Source organism: Python bivittatus, unplaced genomic scaffold (assembly GCF_059951505.1).
Source record: "Python bivittatus isolate LINGU-HERP-01145 unplaced genomic scaffold, Pbiv_v1 ctg000080_np1212, whole genome shotgun sequence".
Lineage (NCBI taxonomy): Eukaryota > Metazoa > Chordata > Lepidosauria > Squamata > Pythonidae > Python > Python bivittatus.
Genome location: NW_028277035.1, coordinates 80478368 through 80500421, shown reverse-complemented (window position 1 = coordinate 80500421; position 22054 = coordinate 80478368). Strand labels below are relative to the sequence as shown.

Below are 22054 nucleotides of genomic sequence, written 5' to 3'. Positions count from 1 at the left end.
AATTTAAAAATGGATCTGAAAACTTTGAGAATTCTTGCCAGTCACTTCTGATTACGCGGATAATGCTGGCCAAATGTCCCAAGGATCTGACTCAGTAGAAAACAGCTTCCCTTTTGCTCTTTCTGTCCCAGAAAAACAGAACAGCCTGCCACCTTGACAACAAGGTTGATTCATCCCATCCTTCCATAGCCAGTGGCTGGTTTCAGTGGGTGGCTGAAGACATTTTCCAAATGAAGTTTCTCCTCCATCCTTTGTTGCTTTGGTTTATTTAAAGTGTTTTTCCTGAAATCTGAGAAAATAGATACCTATGCAACTATGGTTTTTGTCTCATCTGTGGCTCTCCATGCTAGAGAAAGCATTCTCTGTTGACTGCCTGCCTATGAAACATACAGGAACTGTTATAAAAGAAGAGATGTCAAGGGTTATTCCTTCCTTAAAATTATGGAAAATATAAAACCCCAAATCCATGGTTTATAAACTACTATCAGATGGGTTCATGCCTTAAATTAAGCCAAAACAAAGTAAACAACATTATGTTTACCACAATGTGTGAACCAAATCAGTATATCCTCCTCAGTTGGAGCCCCGAAAAAGTTTCAGCAAGATATCTGAATTGTAAGGTGGTCGTCATATCCAGAAGCCTGGATAAAATTCTCTTAACCTATCATGCAAAAACTCAGCACTTTCCCTGAATTTCTAAGCAGAGTCCCTCTTAGCAAAGTATCCTTTTCTGACTTGCCTGCAACTCAGCATGAACACTTTCATCTGGCTGATGGAGTCACTAGGCACTATGTTTATCCTTTTTTGTAAGTTGCAGAAGGTTGGTGTCAAGAAATGAGCAGAAAGAAGGACCAGGGAAAAGGACTTGCACTGGGTTCTAATTGCTTACAGCCGTGACTCTACAGCCCCACATTGGCTTACCAGCTGCTTATGTACTGGAATGGGGGAGGAACTGAGATGGAGGATTGTATGCCTATGATAGGTTCAGTAGTAACTACATGTCAAACAAGTGATTTGTGAAAAGCCCGTAGTTCCTACAGTGACTGGAATCCTCCCCTTTAGAAATAATTATTAAATCTTTGCAGCAGCAACAACATGGTGTGAATCTCCTACAGTATGTTGTGGCAGTTGAGTGAAATACAGCTTGTTCCATAACCTTATTATTAATGAATGTGTCTGTGTGTATGTAGGATGGGCACCTACACACACAGGGCTTATGTACATCCAGATGTACCTCCTATAGTCCCCTTATTCCACTGGCTATTGAAAATGTTCTTTAACTTCTTTAAACAATGAAATAAGAAGCTGGCATGCTCCAAAGTGAATCACCAGTCTCCAGTGTCATGTTTTCTTACAAGAATGGCCCACAAAAGACATGCTGGGATAATAAAAATCATTCTGGGAGACTAGTTTGTGTCTAGTGAATGGGGGATTTGTGACTGGCCATACTATAAGGGCAACGACTTTTCTCTTTTATGGTAGTTATTTCCTAATTATAGCCAACATGTGTTCTCAGCATTGCAAATGTGTCCCAACTCAAAAATGTTGCTGGCTCTTGGTGGATCTTATGACTTTTCATAGCTAAGAATATGATTTTCCTAGGAAGAGGAAGAGCTGTCACTCAGAGGGACTACACCAATTTTATGATCACAGACTCAAACCTAGCAGCTGCTTTATACAAGATCAGATCATGTAGTTCAATATGTCAATTCTCTGCAACTAGCAGAAGGTATCTTGCCAATTGAGATGAGCTGGCACCTTGCAGGTGCTAATTGGTTGAAGAAGGAGAAGTAGAAGAAAGAGGGGAAGGGAGGAAGTAGAAGCTGGGAAATGAAATCAGTTTTCCTCATGCTTGTAGGCATCAAGCTAGAATGCAAAACTGCTTGTCAGCATGCTTGTCCTTTCAGAAACAACTCTTTTCTAAAATAATTGGGAGCAAAGCTTGAATTTCCACTCCATTCCACACAATCCTGAATAAACTCATTTGGCCCTGCAAGGGAAATGGAGAAAGGATCCAAGTTTTGGGCCCAATCCTATTCCCTGTCCTTGATTTATGCCTTCTTGTTAGTATCAGCAAATCTGGGACCCAATCTAGCATGGCCTGCAATTTTATTCAGATAATTAATTCAGTGAGAGGTGTATCTTCCAGGCTTATCCCAAGATTAATATCTATATGTATATTTTTCCCATGTAAGTTAAACACAGAACCTGGGCTGTTAGCTTGGAAGCTGTAGAAACAAAAACAGGTCGCAATGTTCTGATGCTACAGCCAATACTTACTAGGATCAGATATAGTATTGATTTTTCATGTCCTTCCACAGCCAATTATTGACGCCTTCAGATAATCTGGCTCCCATATGTGTAGGACAGAATGGAACAGGAACAGGAAGTCTCTGTTTATCTTCCTGTTTCCCACATAGAGCCATGGTGGGTGGCTTCAGCTCAGTGCTTTGCTTGGAAGTGTGCCCACCTGCCCAGAAAGAAGACAAAGACAAGCTGGAACCATAAAGAACTTCTTGTGGGGCTAGAAAAGATAGCTTGGAGCAGCCCAAACAATTGCCATCTCAAGTGTTTTTTAACTGGTGATACCCATTGTGGCAGCCATTTTGTACTGTAAACAGAAAAGCTCTTCTCCCTTTTGTGAGCTCACCCACAGGTCTTCACATTTCCCAAATGGTGCATTGGCCAAAAGTGTTTGCCCAACATGTCATCCCAACCACGGCTCTCCAACAGGCAAGGAATGATGAACCAGGAGATCATGAAGCCCAGGACCTTGTAGTTAAGGCTACCAGATCTGGGCTGCAAAAATCCAGATGACAGTAACTAGTTTTCTAACTAATGGTCCTCTGGATTTTAGCAACCCTTATTTGATAACCCTACTGATGCAATAGTAAAGGGAGTGATGTCAGAAAACACTGGATGCCTTTATTTAAAGCTAAGACTGGGGAAAGGAAAAAAGGTGGATGGGGAAGCTGTAATCAAACCACTTGGTGACAGATTCATGCATGCAAAAAAAGTACAGGATGTCCCTGGGTTAAGAACGCCCAGTTTACAGATGACCCATAGTTAAGAACAGGGCCTACTGTAGCAAAATTCAAGTTAAATACACAATGATTCGAGTTCCTTACACAATACTACTTATACAGAATTATATGTTTCAGCTTACATACAAATTCGACTTAAGGACAGACCTTGGGAACAGAACTCGTTCTTCAACTGGGGACTACCTGTATCATTACCAGATTGAAGTGTGTAGGAAATTGGACCTTGCCTGGAATGAAAAGTCAGGGGGAAAGTGCTTAATCTAGCAGAGAAATGACAGCAGGTGATGTCAGAACTGCTTTGAATGTTCTTTGAGAAGGAGTATTCCATTCCCAAAGTGTTAACACACGTGGCATGAACTGTTGTTCCTTGAAAGCAATGTTTATTTACTCTTTGCTAAAGGACATTCCCAGATATAAAGTATGTTCAAACAGTAAGAACATTCACTGACATCCAACACAAAGAATTCTATCTCCTTGTTTAAGTACCAGGCAAAATTCAAGGTGCCAAATGTTTACTAGAGGCTGTCAATGTAATGTTCCTGACTCCATTATGTGACACCAGCTGTGGATTTGCACAATTAATCTCAAAAGTAATTCAATCAAGGGTCTTTTCAAAGCCCTTTAAATCCTTGTAATATAATGCAGAGTAATGTGGAAGAAGTCAAATATTTTAGTCAAACAAGGTCTCCTTGTATTTGTCATATGCAAAGAATGCATGCTACACCTGTGCTTTTGTTCCTCTCTCACACTAAAATAATAATTAAAAAACCTCTGAGTCTTTTGCAGGAAAAAATAGAAAATAAAAATTAATTGCCACTAAATGACTGCAAAATCAAACAATGATGGCAAAAGCTGCATGTCACTGAAATCTGTGCCTTTAGGAATTACGTAGTGACAGAACCCATGGGAAGTAACTAAGTATAATACAGCAAATGCATTGCACATCCAAGGCTGCACACTGCATTGCCAAAGTAGAGATAGATCTTAGTACCTGGAGAACTTTCAAAGAGCTACTATGAACAATTGGCCTCCGGAATCAAATTCAGTTGTATTTTGTTTACTAATCTGGCCAAGACTTCTAAAAGAAGGAAATGCGGCAAAAGAAGAAATAGAAAGTGCGAAGCTAGGAATTTCTGGAGGAACAAAATAATATATTTGGTGGCAGTCTGGCACACTTAAAATTGTTTGGGTGGGTAAAGGTGATGGGCAGGACAATAAAGCGAAATAGCAGAAAAGGGACACAGATGAAATTTGGGGGATTTTTATTTTGGGATTTTGAAGAGAAACCCAATTTGGAGGGGGGATTATGTTGTTTTTTTAAGCTAAGTTAAAGTTTCAGGGCTTTCACAGCAGTTACTGTGTATGTCCTGCCTCAAAATTGTAGAAAACAACATTACCAAGTATCTTCAATATAGTCAGAGAGGAATGTGGAAGCACACACAAGAGTGTGGGGGACCATATACATCCCTTGATATGAAATCCAAATGTATTTCAGCCATTTACAATTGACCTCCTGGGAACTCTACAGATTGTAAGGGAAAACCTAGAAAAGACCTACTAGGGTGACTAATAATAGCTGCATTTCATTCTGAGGAAGTCAATCTTCTTCTGGAATAACACCTTCAAGGACAACTTGCCAAATCACAAGCGCACTCTGTTGCAAATACCCACCAAAAGCTGGCCACAGTACACTTTCCCTACTTCATCTGGGCTTGAAAGCAAAGTACACTGCATTTTTTTAATTTTTAAACACTGCATTCTAAGTGAAATTAAATTAAACCAAAGCAACTTAAGCAACTTGTTCCAAAACACATTAATCACTGAAAGAACTACAGACAGTTGAGAGTGCAGGGGGAAAAAATTAAAAAATTGTGATGCATACAGGAACATTAATTCAGGTGATTTTACCTCAGAACATTTTTTACTTTTTCACAGTTTCTGCTGCTTTGAACAAAGGAATCTAATGTTTAGATTCGAAAACCTGTGCCATTAGTCAAAGCAAACAGCAAATGAGTCTGAATATTCTTGAAATTTCATGTGGAAGAAGTGGGATCTACATACTGTAATAGGACAATCATTAGTAAATAACTTCAAATGTGGAGTTTCTGGAACTCAAGTGTCTTTGAAGCATCTGGACCAGCCATTAATGTGGGTGTATATATTGAAGCAGAAAATATTCACTAGTGCTGTGCTAAAATATGCTTCTATTTCTTTTCAGTTGGTTCTCATTGAATCAAATTGGTTGCTATGATATTTTTCAAAAGAGAACAAAAATGAGGACAAGAAGTCTGGTACTTAATTATACATATGAGATGTATGTAAGGAAAGTCCATAAATGTTATCTTTCATTGCATTTGCTGGTCTAGTAAGACCTGACAGGGTTGGGTCCCATCGCCTTGGCAATGTCATCTGGCGGAACATCTTCTCTGTTAATGCCCCTGACCCTTGGAATAGCATATTCCCTCAAGAATCTGACTGGCCTCAATCCTGGCTACCTTTCAGAAGGCATTAAAGACCTGGTTTATTCCTCAGGTATTGGGTCGGGGAGTAGTATGTCCTGTTGGATAAGGTTTCTTTTCTGACATTTACGTGTTTGTATGCTGTTGGTTTGGATTCTGTGTTTATACTTTGTGTTATGTGTTTATTGACATACTACTGTTTATCAGTGATGTACATTACCCTGAGTTGTGTGCTGAGTAAGGTGGCTATATATATTAAATAAATAAACAAATAGCATAACTATTTCTCCATTAATCTGCTGCCTTCCTGGCTTCCATTCTTCAATCACCCCCTCATCCCCATCCCATTTGGTCCGACAGAAGGGGCATGTTATGGACCCCACCAGTCAAGGAATTTTGACTGGTGGGGTCTAGGAAGAGGGCAGCCTCTTTTCTGCCGCAGCCCCTGCTCTCTGGAACAACTTACCACCCGAGGTGCAGTACACCCCTACTCTCATGGCCTTCAGGAAGAGTGTGAAATCTTGGCTATGCCAGATGGCCTGGGGGTATGATGGGGGCTCGCACCACTGGAATTGGCTTGTGGGGTAATTGATTCTACCCCCCCGCATCTTGAACATTTTAGTCTTTTTATGTACAGTATATATTTTTATATACAGTCTGATTTTTTAACTAAATTAATGTGGATACTCATATTTTTAACTGTTTTTGAAGTTTGATTTTAATTGTGAGCTCCCCCATCTCTGGGGGAGATGGGCAGCATATAAATTTAATACATAAATAAATAAAATCCCAAATTGTTTAATACCGGTACCACGTTCTGGCCCCCTGTGCTTGGCCCCAGGACCTGGTTTCCAGAGCTTCGGTGGCTCTGGCCTGCAGCTGCTGCTGCTTAATGCCAGGTCAACTTGTAATAAAGCTCACCTCATCCACAATTTGATTGGCTTGTATTACCGAGACCTGGTTGGGCACTGAAGGGGGGTTCTCCTCTCTAAAATGTGCCCTCCTGGGTTCTGAGTGTGGCATCATCTGCAACTCCAGGGCAGGGGTAGGGGTGCGGTGGTTGTTATTCGTGAGTCTTTGGTGGCCTCCAGGGGCCCTGCCCCAGACATCACTGGATATGAGACCCTCTTTGTGAGAATGGGCCTAAGGATCAGTGGGGATTGCTGCTCACTTACCTTCCTCCCCGCAGTGTAGCTGCCTCCCTGCCTGTGCTCCTGGACTCTGTCTAAGCTGGTGGTGGAGTTCCCCAGGCTTGCAGTTCTGGGGGATTTCAGCCTGCCATCTCTGGACCCAGGATCTGAGGTAGCACAGAAATTCATGGCAGCCATGGACCTGGTTCAACTTATTCATAGCCCAATTCACATGGGGGGCCACACACTGGATCTGGTGATTGCCTTGCAGTGGCGTTGTGATCTGTTTTGGGGGGGGGGCATTAACATCAGTCCTCTGCCATGGACAGACCACTCCCTGTTGGCTCTAGAGTTCTCAGAAGCTGCCCCTCATTGCAGTAAGGTGGGGCCTATTAGATCAGCCCACCCTAGGGGCCTGAAGGACCCAGTAGGGTTTCAGAGGGAACTTGGGTTTCTTCCTGAAGCTCTGGCACTCAGTTCAGCAGATGCCCTCATTGCTGCATGGAATGAGAAAGCAACAGGGGGCTGGACCAAACTGTGCCTATACGGACTCTGGGTACACGGATCGCGTAGAGCAGCAACGTTTTACTGAGCAGCTCCAAGAGATGAAACAACACAAGAATGCCTAGAGCGCTGCTAGAGGAAGACAAAGAGTGAAGCAGACCAAGCACAGGTAAGAGCCTATATTAGGACTTAACTTGTGGCGATACAGATGGTGAAGCATACTTACTTCTCCGCCCTTATTGCATCTGCAAATAGCCATCCAGTGGCCCTATTTCAGGTGACCAGGTCCTCCTGGGTAGGGAGGAGGCAGGGAAACTTCTTGCAGGATTATTGTGAAGAATATTTTCAGCATCTGTCAGATAAAGTTGCTCGACTTCACTTGCAGTTGGACTCTGGCTAGGCAGATCCTTTGGAAGTGAGATACGTCTGAACCTTGTTATCTGGGAGAGTTTGACCCAGGTGATCTCAAGTAAGTTGACAGGGTCCTTGTGGCTGTGAGCTTGACCACCTGTGCTCTGGACCCAGGCCTCTCCTAGTTGGTTAAGGCCTCCCAGGAGGTAGCATGTGGCTGGGTCCAAGCGGTAGTTAATGCCTCTTGGCAGGAGGGGGTGGTACCACCTGCCTTGGTGGTGTGCTCCCTTCTCAAGAGGCCATCCTTGGACCCAGCCATGTTACACAACTTTCGTCCAGTCTCCAACCTTCCCTTTTTGGGGAAGGTTGTTCAGAGGGTGGTTGGCATGCAGCTTCAGAGGGCCCTGGATGAAGCGGATTATCTGGACCCTTTTCAGTCTGGGTTCAGACCAGGGTATAGCACTGAGACAGCATTGGTTGCACTTGCTGATGACCTTTGGAGGGCTTGGGATGGGGGTGGTGCAACTGTCCTGGATCTCCTGGATCTCTCAGTGGTTTTGATACCATCAACCATGTATCCTTCTGGACTGGCTTCAAGGGCTACCATTTTGTGGAGGTTCTCCTCCTTTCTCTGTGGCCAGTTCCAGTCGGTGTTGGTGGGTGAGAAGAGGTCAAGCCCTAGGCCCCTGCAGTGTGGGGTGCTTCAGGGGTCAGGTCTTTCCCCTCTCCACTTTAACATCTAAAGGAAACCACTAGGTGAGGTCCTCTGATGGCACAGGGTATGGTATCATCAGTACGTTGATGATACCCAGTTATACATCTCTACCCCTGGCCAGGCAGGTGATGCTGTTGCAATTCTGTCCAAAGGTCTGGATGGAGATGAACTGACTTCGGCTCAATCCTGGCAAGACGGAGTGGCTTTGAGGTTTTGGCCCCCCAGGATCGGATGACTTATCATCTTTGACTTTGGATGGGGTTGCACTCCCCCGGACTGAGTTGGTGCACAATTTGGGAGTCCTCCTGCACTCATGGCTCCTGCTTGATGAGCGGGTGGCAGCCATGGCTAGGAGGGCCTTTGCACAGATCCATCTTGCATACCAATTGCACCTTTTCCTGGACCAGGAGGTTTTGCTCATAGTCACTCATGCCTTAGTCACTTCCCAGTTGGATTATTGCAATGCACTTTTTGTGGGGCTGCCCTTGAAGACCACTTGGAAGTTACAACTGGTCCAGAATGCAACAGTGTGCACAGTACTGGGTGGTCATAGGCTTGCCCATGTTACATCTTTATTGTGCAAGCTGCACTGGCTCCCAGTTTCCTTCTGGGTGAAATTCAAGATGCTGGTTATCACCGTTAAAGCCCTACATGGCAAGGGACCTGGTTATCTGCAGGACTGCCTCTCCCTAAGAATATCTGTCTGTCCCACTAGATCAGATAGGGTAAGCACGCCCTTCCCTGAAATCCTGCCACCTAGTGGGACCTTGAAAACATGCCTTTTCCATGGCAGGGAAGCTGTAGAATAATATTTCTACAGAATTTTAAAGCATTCTTAGCATAAGGTGGAAAATAGAAGCCTCTTTCATACAGGAAGAAAACTGGAAAATACATTATATCCTTACACATAAGGTATAGACAGACAGACAGACACACCGAGGAGATGGCATGTCTGGTTATAATAGTAGAACACAGCATTCAACATTGGTAATAAGATCTGTTGGTCTGAGCAGCTAGAAAACTGGAGCTAAACATAAGAATTCGAACAAGGATTTTGCATAAATTCAACATTTTGGAATAAATTCCAACATAACTTGGAAACTTATGTGAACAACTGAGTCACACAAGTCCATATATGTACATATGATCCCATATGATGTGGTCAATTGGTCCCTCAGTCAAAGTCAAGATTCAATTTTGAGCTTTGTACAAACATTTCAGATTCCAAAATACAAGCCTTTCCCCATCATGTTTTATTAATTAATTACATTAATTACAATATGCCAAAAGCAAATCTCTGTAATTCCAGCATCCAAATTTGAAGAGGCAGTATTGCAGGTACTTCCAATTCCCAGGAACAGTCCTGCTCACAGGATAACATTCATTCATACAAAGGCCTGAAAGGATGAATCATAACATGGGAAGATAGGAAAATTAGGTCAGGGGCTATTTAAGCCAACTAAGCACGCTCAATTTCCTCCAGCCCAGATCTGTTCCAATCATATTCTTGAAATGCTTATTCAAACCAAAGATCCAAGTTCCCCGCAAGATAAAACAGAACAGTAAGAACCCACAAATGGGGCACGTCATCAAGACTCGATAAGAGTGGGAGGAAGGAACCTCATAGAAGGTTTTTTCCCCTACAAACTACCCATAGGGGAGGGAAACAGAACTCTAATGGGATTTTCATACATCACTAAAGAGACCATTCTGATATTTTAAGCTACTAACCAAAAAAAGTGAAAAGAGAGGAAACTATAGCAACAAAATTCCCAGCAGGAACAAAAATATACCATCCAGGGCCAAGATGCACACACACAGCAAACCGATCAGAAAATGCATCTTTTTTATTAATTTCCTAGCATGCCGGACAGCTTGTCCAAAAGTTGTTTGTACATTTAAACAGGATCTCTAGATGAAAAGGCGATTTTAATCAAAGGCTTTCATGGTGGCAGTTGCAGCTTGCTTCTTCCATTTGTTTGCCCTTAAAGGTTGAGCTATTCATTCTAATTGCATTAGGGACAGGCTATAAATCCCCTTCCCCATTCTCTTGTTAGAGAAGGGCTTTTTACAGTTTTTTTGTGGAAAGGAGGACATTATGCAAAAAGTCACTCCTAATAGCCATTCAGTCACTGGGCTTCCGTGACAGCTTTATTTAAGGACCAAAGCTTGTTAACAAGCTGAATGGGCAGCAGTTTAATGCAAAGCAGATCTGGTTAGAACACAGCAATTCCACCCAAGAAGTTTGCTGGGTTTCATTTCCTTCCATAACGCCATATTCTCCAAGTGCTTGATATGAAATAGTCAAGGAGTTCTTAGACTGCAAAATGCATGATATTAGGACTCCGTTCCCCCATAATGTGTGCACAGATTAGCATTTCAGCATCTTCTAGATTCTGATTAATTTGTCTTAAGATAATTATTTTAAGCATTTAAAGGAAGACATCACATTTTTTACTTACAAAGATACAAACTAAGAAATATGGGTAGGTTGCCCTCGAATAGATACATCATGAATGTGTATTCAGTTACCTTCAAATGTATCAGAAAGGGGGCAGATCAAAGCCTTAAAAATGAGGAATATCTCTTGAAATGCAAACTTTAAAAAAAAGTAGCATGACTGAATGAGAAACTTTGAGAATTTCCACATAATGTTCCCCTTCCACCTCCTCCTCCTCCTTAATTCTTGGTATACTGATTTAATATGCCTAACATCAAGCTGAAAACAGACGTAAACAATCTGCCTAATTTGATCATTAATTAATCCAAATGGCAGCCCTGAGGGCTGGCAAGCCATTGTGAAGTGTACAGTCAGGATTACATGGAAGGTCTAGGATAGATTTTGGCACATCTGCTTTGTATTAATAAGGACCCAACTTTAATAAATAGGGACTCCAGGGATAAAGAATCTCAGGTAACAAAGCTGGGAAAGATCTCCACCCCTGAGATTTTGCAGAACTGCTGTTTCTAGCTGGAACAGAGAATTATCACAGAGATGAAAAAAGTCTTGTGACCTATCCTAGTCCTGTTTCTTAATAGCAGATTTTGGACCACAATCTATAGAAGTGTTTTGGAAACATTATGCAATCAAACTCATTCATAGAAGACGTTGTTTTAAAATGTTATGGCACCCTATAATTAAGTAATGGAGGCAAGAAACATATTAACCAGGTTATGTATATCTTCATCAATATTTTTGGTAGTATTTCAGGAGGAAAGGAATCTGAGCTGCTGAAAATCAGCGAGAGTACATCAGGAAAAACGGCCTGGGAGCAAACATCGAAGTAATAATTAGGAATGAGAGATGTGTGGAAAGCTGCAACCTAGACACTGTAAGGAAACAAGAGCAGGCTACAGAATAGAAGGTCTATAGAAATTCTAACTCACTGACTAGATGTTCCATCTGATGTTTTGTCATGTTGCTGCAATATTTGGGTAGCCAGGTCAGTATCACGATACTGTCAATATACTTTCCACCACATTGCCTAACATGCTGTCTTCCTGTACTTGCTGGGGTGATCTTGGGAAGGATGATAGTTCCTTGTCCTGGGGAATTTCAAAGTCCAGCCAGGAACAACTCATGATTTCACATCTTCCATGATGACCTTGGATGTATCCCAGCTGGTAACTGGCGCAGTATGTCCCACACATACCAGATTTTCTATTTAGGTGGAGCTGGTGATCTGAAAGTGGACACAGCCTGTGTGTCAGGCCTAGCCCAAAGAACTCCTGGAGACCATGCAGGTTCAATCAGCAAGGTTTATTTGCTGGCACCTGTTTACAGAAATCTTCTCAGACTGACCAGCAGTTCCCAGGCACAACTCTCTACTATCTTCTGGAATGTTTAGGGATGCGCCAGCTTTCTCCGCTTATCTCCAGAGCGTTGCTCTGGAGACGAGAGCACCGTTTTCACCCCCCTTCCTCCATTCCAGTCCATCACACTGTGTGATTCCACTGTCATGGATAAAGCACATGGACAGTTTTAGACTAACAACCGATATCAACTTCTACAGGGGTAGAGGACTGGTTAATTTGATCAACCCCTGGTATCTGATGAATATGGATGGTTTCCAGTATACTCTTGGGGAATTTTCCTCATTGTCTGTCAATGATACTATCAGTGAATGACTGATCTGCGGAATATGGAGACAGCCCTAATGGTTAACACAGTTGCTCCTAACTAATCTTTCCTTTCTTGTAGACTAAAACCACTCCCTTGGTTACTAGGAAACTGAGATTGAGGAAGCAGATGGGACAAAATGTAGAAAGCAAGAGGAAGATTTTAAATGGCGTACAGCTCATCTGAACTCCTACTCTGAAGCAGTGAAGACAACCAAGAAACTTACTTCTGTGAAGCACCTCTTGCTTAAACAAGTTGGAAGAAAGGAACCAGAACTGAAAGCAGGGCATGGTGAACAATTTCCTTACTTTTTTGCAGATGAAGTTATTTCCAGGCTGCTTGGAAGTGCCTTGGTGGTTCCAGGCCTTCCTGCAAGGCAGTTACCAGAAGGTGGTATGGATCACTGCTGTTCAAGAACTGACCTATAGTGTCCCACAGATTCTGTCTTGTCCCATACGTTGTTCAATATCAACATGAAACCACTGAGGAAGGTTATCCAGAGTTCCGGAGTAGAGGATCATCCATATGGTGATGATATCCAGTTTAACTGCTCATTATAATCTCATTTCAGTGAAGTTATCTATGCCCCCAAATTTGTCTATAATTGTTAATGGGCTGGATAAGAAAAAGCAAACTAAAATTAAACCCCGATAAGTCAGATATGCTGTTGGTGCATAGGATACAGGTATCAGAGACTGAGGCTCAGCCTGTTTTGAACAAGGCTTCATTCCCTCTGAAAGGGTAGGTTCACAGTCTGTCACTTGATTCACATATGGTGGTTGTGGCAAAAAGCACCTTTACACAATTATATCTAGTGTGCCAGTGGTGTCCCTTCCTGAGGTGGTTAGATTTGGCAACGGTGATTCATATCTTGGTTAAACCATACCTTGACTTCTATGTAAGGGTAGATGGTACAAAATATGACAGCAAAGTATGATGCCTTCACTAAAAGATCTGCACTTTTGATCAGCTGCTTACCAAACACATATTACGGTATTGGCACTGATCTTTAAAGCCAAAAATGGCTTAGGGCCTTACAAGTCAATGTAGTTCAGTAGTTAAGATGTTGGACTGGGAGACCCAGGTTCAGGTCCACCCTCATGCTATGGAAACTTACTGAATGATGTTGAGCTAGTCTCTCTCAGCCCTACTTCACAAGATTGTTGTTGTGGATTAACAAATGAGGGAAGGAATGCTCCATTTGCCATTTTGAGCTCTTGGAGGAACAGCAGAATATAAATCTAATGAATAATTATAAATAATGACTTGTGACTTATCACGGTCACCCTCCACCACCCAGTCAGTAGATGGCCTGCCTCAGCCCTCTCCCCTGTCCTGCTACCATTCCATCTTCTTACAGGCTACCCTGGATGAAGATGCAGGTGAAGGTGAATTTGCTGAGACCAGCAGCAGGAGGAACAGAAGTGGAAGGGACAACTCAAGAGGAAGTGCTTTCAGCCACTGGTGCTGTCCAGCTTGATTATAACATGGGATTATAAAGTGGACCAGGGGGCTTAAATGACTTCTTCCAATTCTGTAGCTTTATTTCACGATTGTTCTCTATCTACTTTAATGTAGATGATTTTTCTCAATTGAATCGTACTTTCAGATCTTTTGAAAAACAACTTAAGGGAAGAATAGAGTGATTTCTATACATGTCATAAACCTACACAAAGGACACAGACTCTTACTGGCTCACTTAAAAAAGGAACTGAAGAAAATTATGCTTTAAATGTATCTCTCTGAAGAGAATATACCTGATTTTTCTTCCTTTTTAAAAGATGCGTCCAGCAGTAAAAAAAAAAAAAAAGAGCAGAAGGATCCAATCAAAGCAGACTCCAATTTTCAGAGTTGACTTTTAAATGGCCCCTTTAATCTTTTACCTAAAGCAAATTTTACCAGGTCAATACAAGGGCTGCCCAGATCATGCCTAAACAGAAATCACAGCTAATCAGAAAACATAAGGTTCTACATGATGGTAATAAATGCAAAATGCTTGCATAAGCAAGTGGAATGATTTGCTTTTTGAATGTATTGCGGGCTTAGAAACTCTAATCTCCCCAAGGTATCCTGTAAATTTCCATCTCTGAAGCCCCAAGTCCAATTTACATTTAACAGCAAAACTGTACAGATAAAAGACTGAGGAAAATCAAGCATAAGAATCCCAGTGGTTAACTGATGTAGCCTTGTTCTCTGAAGCTGTACGTTCCCCTGAAAGCTTTGGTTTTATTTTATTCTATTTTCTATTTCCATTAGGCATATTAATAGAGCTGCAAAGATTATGCAGACTTTGTCAAAAATAGCAACCCCTGAGGGCCCCCGCTTGCTCTAATCTCAGGAACATAGGCTGCGTGGTGGTGTTGGGCATTTCCAAAGGGTAACGGGTATGGTCTATCCTTGTCTCTTTGGAGTAGTTTCACTCACATACTGCCTTCCCTATCATGTGTCTTCACTATCTCTCTTGCTCTCACAGTACAACTTTCCATTCATCCTTCCTCGCAGTTTGTCTCTCACAAAGACACAGCTGTTTCCACACACAAAGATACACTGTGACTCCAAGATACACTTAAAGAGGTGCCCAAACACCCTCATTGGAGTATGGAGGCTTTGATCTTCTCTCTTTGTACATTGAGAATCCATCTTCCCCTCACCCTTCCCAGTGCCCAGCTGTCCAGAACTTTCTCAGTTCTCCTCAGGTGGATAGGTACTACCCAACTTAGCTGTTCAAAGAGTCATGCAGCGAATCATCCCCTTATGCCTTCTTCCTCATCATATTCCAGGCAGTGCTCCAAGGGCATGAATGGGAAGTGCAAGGGCAGAAGAATTACCTGTAATGGACTACAGCCATGGCCTCCAAAGATCACATGCTGCCTGCCTACCTGAGTATGTGGGAATAGCTATTCATCTTGATGGACAGGAGCATGCAAAATACTCTAAGCTCAAGATGTTTAGAACTCAAAGCAGCCTTTTCAAGCTCAAAAGACAACGTACTCTGGTTTGGCCCCATCCTTGAAACAAATTAACTGTTGCAAGAGGCATTGTTCCAGCTGTTCTGAACCCTGTGTTTGAATGGCTTTGTCGTCTGTTATTGCAATGATTTTTCAAACTGTTTCCAAGCTAGTCAATGCAGCAGCAAGGACCAGTCATGTCCACGTTGCTCTTGGTTTTGACTAAGTGGGGTGGGCATGGGGGGGAGGTGGAGTGCTGGACCAAAGTAGGAATTTAATTACATAGCTGAGGGCCTGAAAAGCCAGTGTGGATCCTGTTCTACTGGAGAAAGAGAGGACTAAGACTGCTGTGACTGACCAGCCAATAAGTGTCCTTGGAGTGGCTTGCTTGCGACTGGTGCTGAAGCTCTGATGGTGACTGTGTGGCTGACTGCCTTAGAAAGCCCTTGCACCCATCCCATTTTAGCAGTCTTTTTGTGTGCTTTAATAGGTTCACCTTTAAAGCAATGTAAGCAATTGGGGGGTGGGGGCCTTTCCCCCAGTTAATTAATCTATCAATTAATTCCTTTTTAAAGATAAATGAAAATTTCTTCCTCCCTCTCAAAACAGGACTTTTTTTTTTTTTTTTTTGCATTCTTAGTAAGAGTCTCAACAAGTGGTAGCGCTTGGTTTACTTTCTCTGGGCTCAAAAACTAAACAGATTTTGACCTGGTTAGTACTGAGATGGGAGAACACCTTAGATTATCAAGGCTGTTGGCTAGACTGGAAAGTTAAGAAAACATTAGAGAAGGCACCAGCAAACCATATGTATACTATTGCCAAGAAAACTACATGTATATGTCTATGAAATCACCAGGATTCAAAGACAATTTGAAGGGGATTTTGTAACAAATAAAACACAAGCACCCAAGTCCAGCAAAGAGAGGAAAAACACGGTTGCTTTTTCCTCGGCTATGCCTGTCAGCAGAGAGGCATTATGTGAAAACGTTGCCTGCAATTGCTAAGTGGTAGTTCATATGGACTGCTACTGCCAGCCAACTTTCAGAAAAATTGAAAAAGAGGATGATTCCTTGAAAACACAAAAAAGGATAGTTGAACATAATAGAAATAGGACTTCCATTTTTAGCCACGGTGATTTCTAAAACCCAGTGATACCTATTAACCTCTAAAATAATACCCTTTAAAATATAAATCAAGAATCTTGAGATAGTTAAGTCACATAATAGCTCTATCTTCTCATAAAAATAATCTTTCAAGATTTTTGGCATCAGATAGATAGATAGATAGATAGATAGATAGATAGATAGATAGATAGATAGATAGATACTGTAGATAGATAGGCAAGCAGGCAGGCAGACAGACAGACAGACAGTGAGTCAGGCAGGCAGGCAGTCTACTGTTTGAAAAATTATTCTGGGTTATTTAAGCTAAACTGAAAAAGGTATTCTAGTCTGCATTCTGATCTGCACAGAAGGAACAGTAGATCTCTATATGGAAAAAAAATTAGTAAGGGAACAGGGCACCATCAGAAGTCTCGCCCAGTAGCACAGCTAGTGTAGTCCTACAGAAAAACCGATGCACATTGTAAACAAGGACTGTAGCCAGAAGTGAAAAGCGGCTTTTACATCAACTGCCAATGCACCCACACAATCCATGCTGAATCAGAAAGAGAGGAAGGATGTGGCATAGAGCTGGAGGAGATTCCCATCCTAACCAAAATTAAGGCGAGTACATGCCCGTGCACAGACACATGCAGGTATGAGGAAAAAACACTGGCTTAAACTTAAGGCAGAGCTGTAGGCAGTAAGACAATTAAATCAGGAAGTTGGAAGACCAAAGCAGAGCTTCAAAGACCTTTTGGCTCAGGTAAGGCTTGGCCAAACAAGAATCCTTCACTGACTGTGATATACAACCTTTTCTAGTCCAAGGGTATGTGGGAAACACGCTGCAATAAGTAGGTGGGTTCGTGCAAAGGAACGGACAAGAGTAAGAAAAAAATAACTGTGATGTAATATAATTTAAATGTAATTAAAACTGAATTTAAATTTTAAATACAGTTAAATAGAATTATTCCCATTTACTATAGTGGACTAGGCCCTGGGAGACCAAGATTCACATTCCCACTCAACTGTGGAGCTCATAGAACTCTCTCCCAGTCATTTTCTCTTAGGCCAGCTTACTCTACAGCAGTATTTCTCAACCTTGGCAACTTGAAGCTCTGTGGATTTCAACTCCCAGAATTCCCTAGCCAGCATGGCTGGCTCGGGAATTCTGGGAGTTGAAGTCCATGCAGTTTAAAGTAGCCAAGGTTGAAAAGCACTGCTCTACAGGGTTAATGTGGTAGGGAAAAAGTGAAGGGAGATCTTCATGCCTGCTACCTTAAGCTGCCAGATAAAGGATGGGATAAATAGGTGAAAATATTGAATCATATTAACCTCTCTGTAAAACTGAAAATTCTTATAGTTCAGTGGTAACTTTTAGAGTGGCTCTGGGGCCACACAGATCTCCAGCTGTGCACCCTGCCTTTCCATCTCCATAATTAGGAGAATCCAATGGCCAGTTTGGAGGGGGTAGGACCACTCCAAACCCTGAAAATATTCTACTCCCCTATAGATACAAATTTGACTAAAACAATGTGAAGGATGAATCTCGTGTAGCAAACGTGCATCTATCTCCTTCAAGGTGAAATCTGACTAGTACCCATTCAGAAATCCTATCAGGGCTGATTCCAAAGGCAAGCAGGAGAGCATGGTAGCCTTAATGCCCAAAGGCTTCAATACAATGTCAAAAAGCAGGTAAATGATCATGTTTAGATATCGTAACAGACAAAACCTCCGAAATATTTCACATATCACCCAGTGACAAATCTGGCTTTCCAAAGAAAATATGCTCAACAGAGAGTTGCAGCCCCAGATGGATCCCTGGGGAATGCGTGTATTTACAACCTTCATGTCTTCCACCCTTCTAAAGGAGTGACTAGGCTTCTGACAGTGAAGTTCTGAAAGTTAATGCTGAGTACCAATGGCCCTTTTAAATCTCTCCAAAATATCTGGAATGGCCAACTTCTTCAAATTTCTCAAGGAAAGGAGAAGTTCTCCAGCAATTTCTTGAGAGCAGAATTCTACCTTAGCAGGGATAGAGGGAACCCCTACTGAAAAAGCCCAAAGACTTCCTTTGGGCTTGAATGGAAGTGTGGCCACCCAGGCTGGAGAGAGATGACTATACCATTTAACTAGCTCATAACTAAGTCTAAGAACACTGCATTCCACCCAGCAGAGTACCTCCATTTTTTTCCCCTTGAAATCCTGTTTCATCAGACTGAACATGAACTAGGTGGGGGGGAAAACTTGCAGAATTTCTCTGCCCAACATTGTTGAAAATGGAAGGAGAGAACCCCATCAACAGATAAATCCAGAGATGCTTCCACAAGCAGAAGGACTTTCATCTGATTTGGAGAAGGCATCCAAGAAGATCAGCCAGGAATTGGCCTGAGCATTGGGGGGGGGGGGGGGGAGATGAAATTGGAGCAGAAACCTCTCAAGTGCTCCTATTCAAGCTGCAATGATCTTGAATTTGAGAGCATCTGTTAGAAGGAGCCACAAAGGTAAGGCAAGTAAATAGCAGATCTGAGAAGGGTAAAATTAGAAGCAACTGATAAGAGGATCCACAGGTTGCCTATACAGGCCTTCCATACATACCAATGAAGCAAAATATCACAAAACTTTGCTTTAAACAAAAGCAATGAGCACTGAGTATTGTGTCAATGATTTCTGAAGGCTGAGTAGCCTGACTGCAGAAATAACAACCCAGCAGAGAAGCTCCTTGCTGTGCCGGGGTCACATTTAAAGCACACAAACACACTCACTCATAGCTTATTCTTTTCAGCAAGTGGGTGTGCCTTCCTTTGTTTTCACAACTCTTGGGGGGGGGGGCTTTGTGTGTGCAAATTGTGTGCTTTCTTACCTCCATTTATGAAGCGCAAAGCCTGGACACTGGTCCCTGCAGGTGTTACAAGGCTGCTCCCTTTCCAACTCACCCAAGGCCGTCAACTTCAATTAAGAAAAGAATAAGAATTCCATCAATACAAAAACCAGCCTGTTCTTCCTGCAAGAACCTGGCAGATGATGGATGACACCTGCCCGCTGACAAAAACCAGGACTAGACTGGCCTGGGATCTTTTTAAAACGAAAACCGAAAACAGCAACAATACGATCGTTCCGTAGAGGTAAATTCAGAGGAACTGCTTCCTCGGGACAGAGAATCTGCTTTCCTGAGAGAACGGGGAGGGGACGGCAGAAGGGGGGAAGAGGGGAGCCCACCAGGGTCGGATAATGTCCAGCTGAGACCCCGGCGCGATTCCTTGCGCACAAAGGGAGTAGCAAGTCAACGGGCTTTGACTTCGGTATTGCGGGATGCTGTGAGCCGCTAAATGACGGGGGGAGGGGGGGGGCAGTGTCCTGTCCCGAAGGTGTCCAGACACAATGCTCGGGTCTGTAAAAGGGGAGAAGCTGCCAAGTGGGACGCGCGGCGCAGGCGGACGGGATCCCAGCACAGCCACGCTCCCGACCTCGCCGCCGACCCAACCCGCCCCGCCACGCGCGTCCCCCCCAGGCAGCGCTCCCAGCAAGGGCCGGGGCGTCCCTCACCGATCTGCTGGAGAAACGCTTCCGAGAGCTCCGGCTGAACATGGCAGCGGCTCCCCACCGGCGCAGGGCGAGTGTCGAGCTGGCGAGCCGGTCGCCGGCGGGCCCTTGGAGTCGCCCCCGAGGGCGTGAGAGAGCCCGGGAAGCCGGCGAACCCGAGGCTGCCCCTCGGCGGCAAGGCAGCGTCGCGCGTAGCAGCTGGAGCGGCTTGGAGCGAGAGCCGCGCTTGCTTCCCCCTCGCACGACGCGCAGCCCTGGGCGGGCGGTCCCCTCCCACTCGGCCCCAGGATGGCTTCGTGCTGCCTGCTGACCTCACGTGTCTTCTGGGCGCGCGCCTCCCTCCTTCATGTGCTCTAGCGCCTTACGTTTGCTTTCCCTCCCGACCTCGCTAGTTAGCCGCCTTTCTTGCGGAAACCCTTCGCCTTGGCTGGCGCTTTGCCCAGTCGTCGCCCGGCAGGCAGCCAGTTCAACCTCCGCGCCCGGCCGACCCGGGGGATTCCTAACATCAGCCGGACGGAGTGGCGATGGAGGCCGTTCCCTGGGGACCAGACGCGGAGCGAGCTTCCATACGAAACTTCCATAATTCCGCGTTTGAAACGATCGATTGAATCGAGACGTTTTAATTCAAAGCAATGGAACTAATAAAGCTAAAATAATTCTCCCGTTTACTGAAGCCTCTGAGTTCAAAAAGTGAGGAAGAAGCGAGTGATAACTGACACAGGCAGCGGGAAGAAAGTGATGTGGGGACCCCAATAAATGTTTTCCCTCTCCCACCTCTCAGAGGTTAAAATTGCCCTCTTCAGTCCCTGTATTTACTAGGCGAATCCACACAACACATTAAACCCTGAACTGTCACTTCTGAGTTAAATCGCAATCGCTATGTTCATATAACATGCTGTGTCTTCATCAATAAACTGCTTTATGGCTCAGGATTGGCTCAGTTCACACAACATGCTGAACCACAAACTAGTACTATCTCAGTTTAGTCTAGCCTAGTATATTGTTCAAATTCAGCCATTACCACCTTCTCACACACTCGCTGAGTTTGTGCATTACATTAAATGGGATTAGGAAGTTCATGATACTATGCTATGTGAACCCAGCAATTGCATTTTGTTAACCTGGGTTTCAGATTTAGTGTGCTGTGTGAGCCCAGCTGCCATACATTCTTTATGCAGGGCTGCCAAAAATACCAGCATCACTCATCTTCCTTTATCTCTCTCTGCCTTTCCCCACCTTGGCCCAGCTCAGGGCTGTGTGTGATTGATGGAATGACAGAACAGCTACCAGTTCTGACACTACACAAGAATAGGTCCAATTATCATCAGACATTAATTAAGCAGTGCATGAGAAGACGACATGTGCTCCTCTGGAAGTTGGACTACAGCTTCCACTGTTTTTCATCAGTGGCCCTACTTGATGGAGCCAAAGGATCTGGGGCTCAGGGAACTGGAAAGTCATGCATTTGGACAATACTGTTTGTGTGAAGAGAGCTTAGAACTTAACGCTGGTTAAACCACTGAGAAAGTGGAGAGAAAGGCTAGCGGTCTTTGAACAGAGGCTGATGATCATCCGTCAAACATGCTGAAGCTGATCCCACACTGAGCAGGAGGTTGGACTAGGTGAACTCTAAGAACCCTTCCAATGCTATGATTCTATACACAGAATCTGGGTTGTCTGTTCTGGCCTTGATTTCTTCACTAAACTATAGTTGATTAGGTTCTCACATTGTGCAGGGGCAGGCAACCACCACGTCCTTAAGGGCTGCACTTCATATAATTTGGGAGATGAAATCATCAACATGCACATGGATGGTGCAGGATCTTCTCTTATTTTTGTATTGGTGGGTTAATTTAATCCTTTTAAGCCACTTTTAGAGTTTAGTCTATGGTTTTCCTCAAAATGATGGGAAATTGTGGTACTGATTTACTGCAGTCGTGGTGAATGGAAGCCTAAGGCTGCTAGACGTAGGCTGCAGTATTCCAGACAACCACTAGAAGGCATCAAGGAGATACTGAGAAATCTAACTTCTTGCTGCCATTTGGCCAGATTTTTGCATCCATATTTTTGCATCCCAGGTATGGTCCCCTAGTGAAGATTCCAGGGGCAGCAAAAAAAAAAAAAAAAAAAAAAAAGTGTC

General features: G+C 43.5%; 1 protein-coding gene across 1 annotated transcript in view; it reads right to left on the bottom strand.

The window, feature by feature from the left end:
* The window catches only part of PRICKLE2 (prickle planar cell polarity protein 2), a 301204-nt gene extending 281052 nt beyond the window's left edge, over nucleotides 1-20152 (bottom strand). The window contains exons 1-2 of the mRNA XM_088134397.1: nucleotides 19918-20152; nucleotides 19235-19320 (exon numbers count right to left, since the gene is read on the bottom strand). Of these exons, the coding sequence (XP_087990523.1) occupies nucleotides 19235-19320; nucleotides 19918-19959 (128 nt within the window). The 5' untranslated portion in view covers nucleotides 19960-20152. The remainder of the gene's footprint in view (nucleotides 1-19234; nucleotides 19321-19917) is intronic.
* Between the last annotated feature and the right edge of the window lie 1902 nt (nucleotides 20153-22054).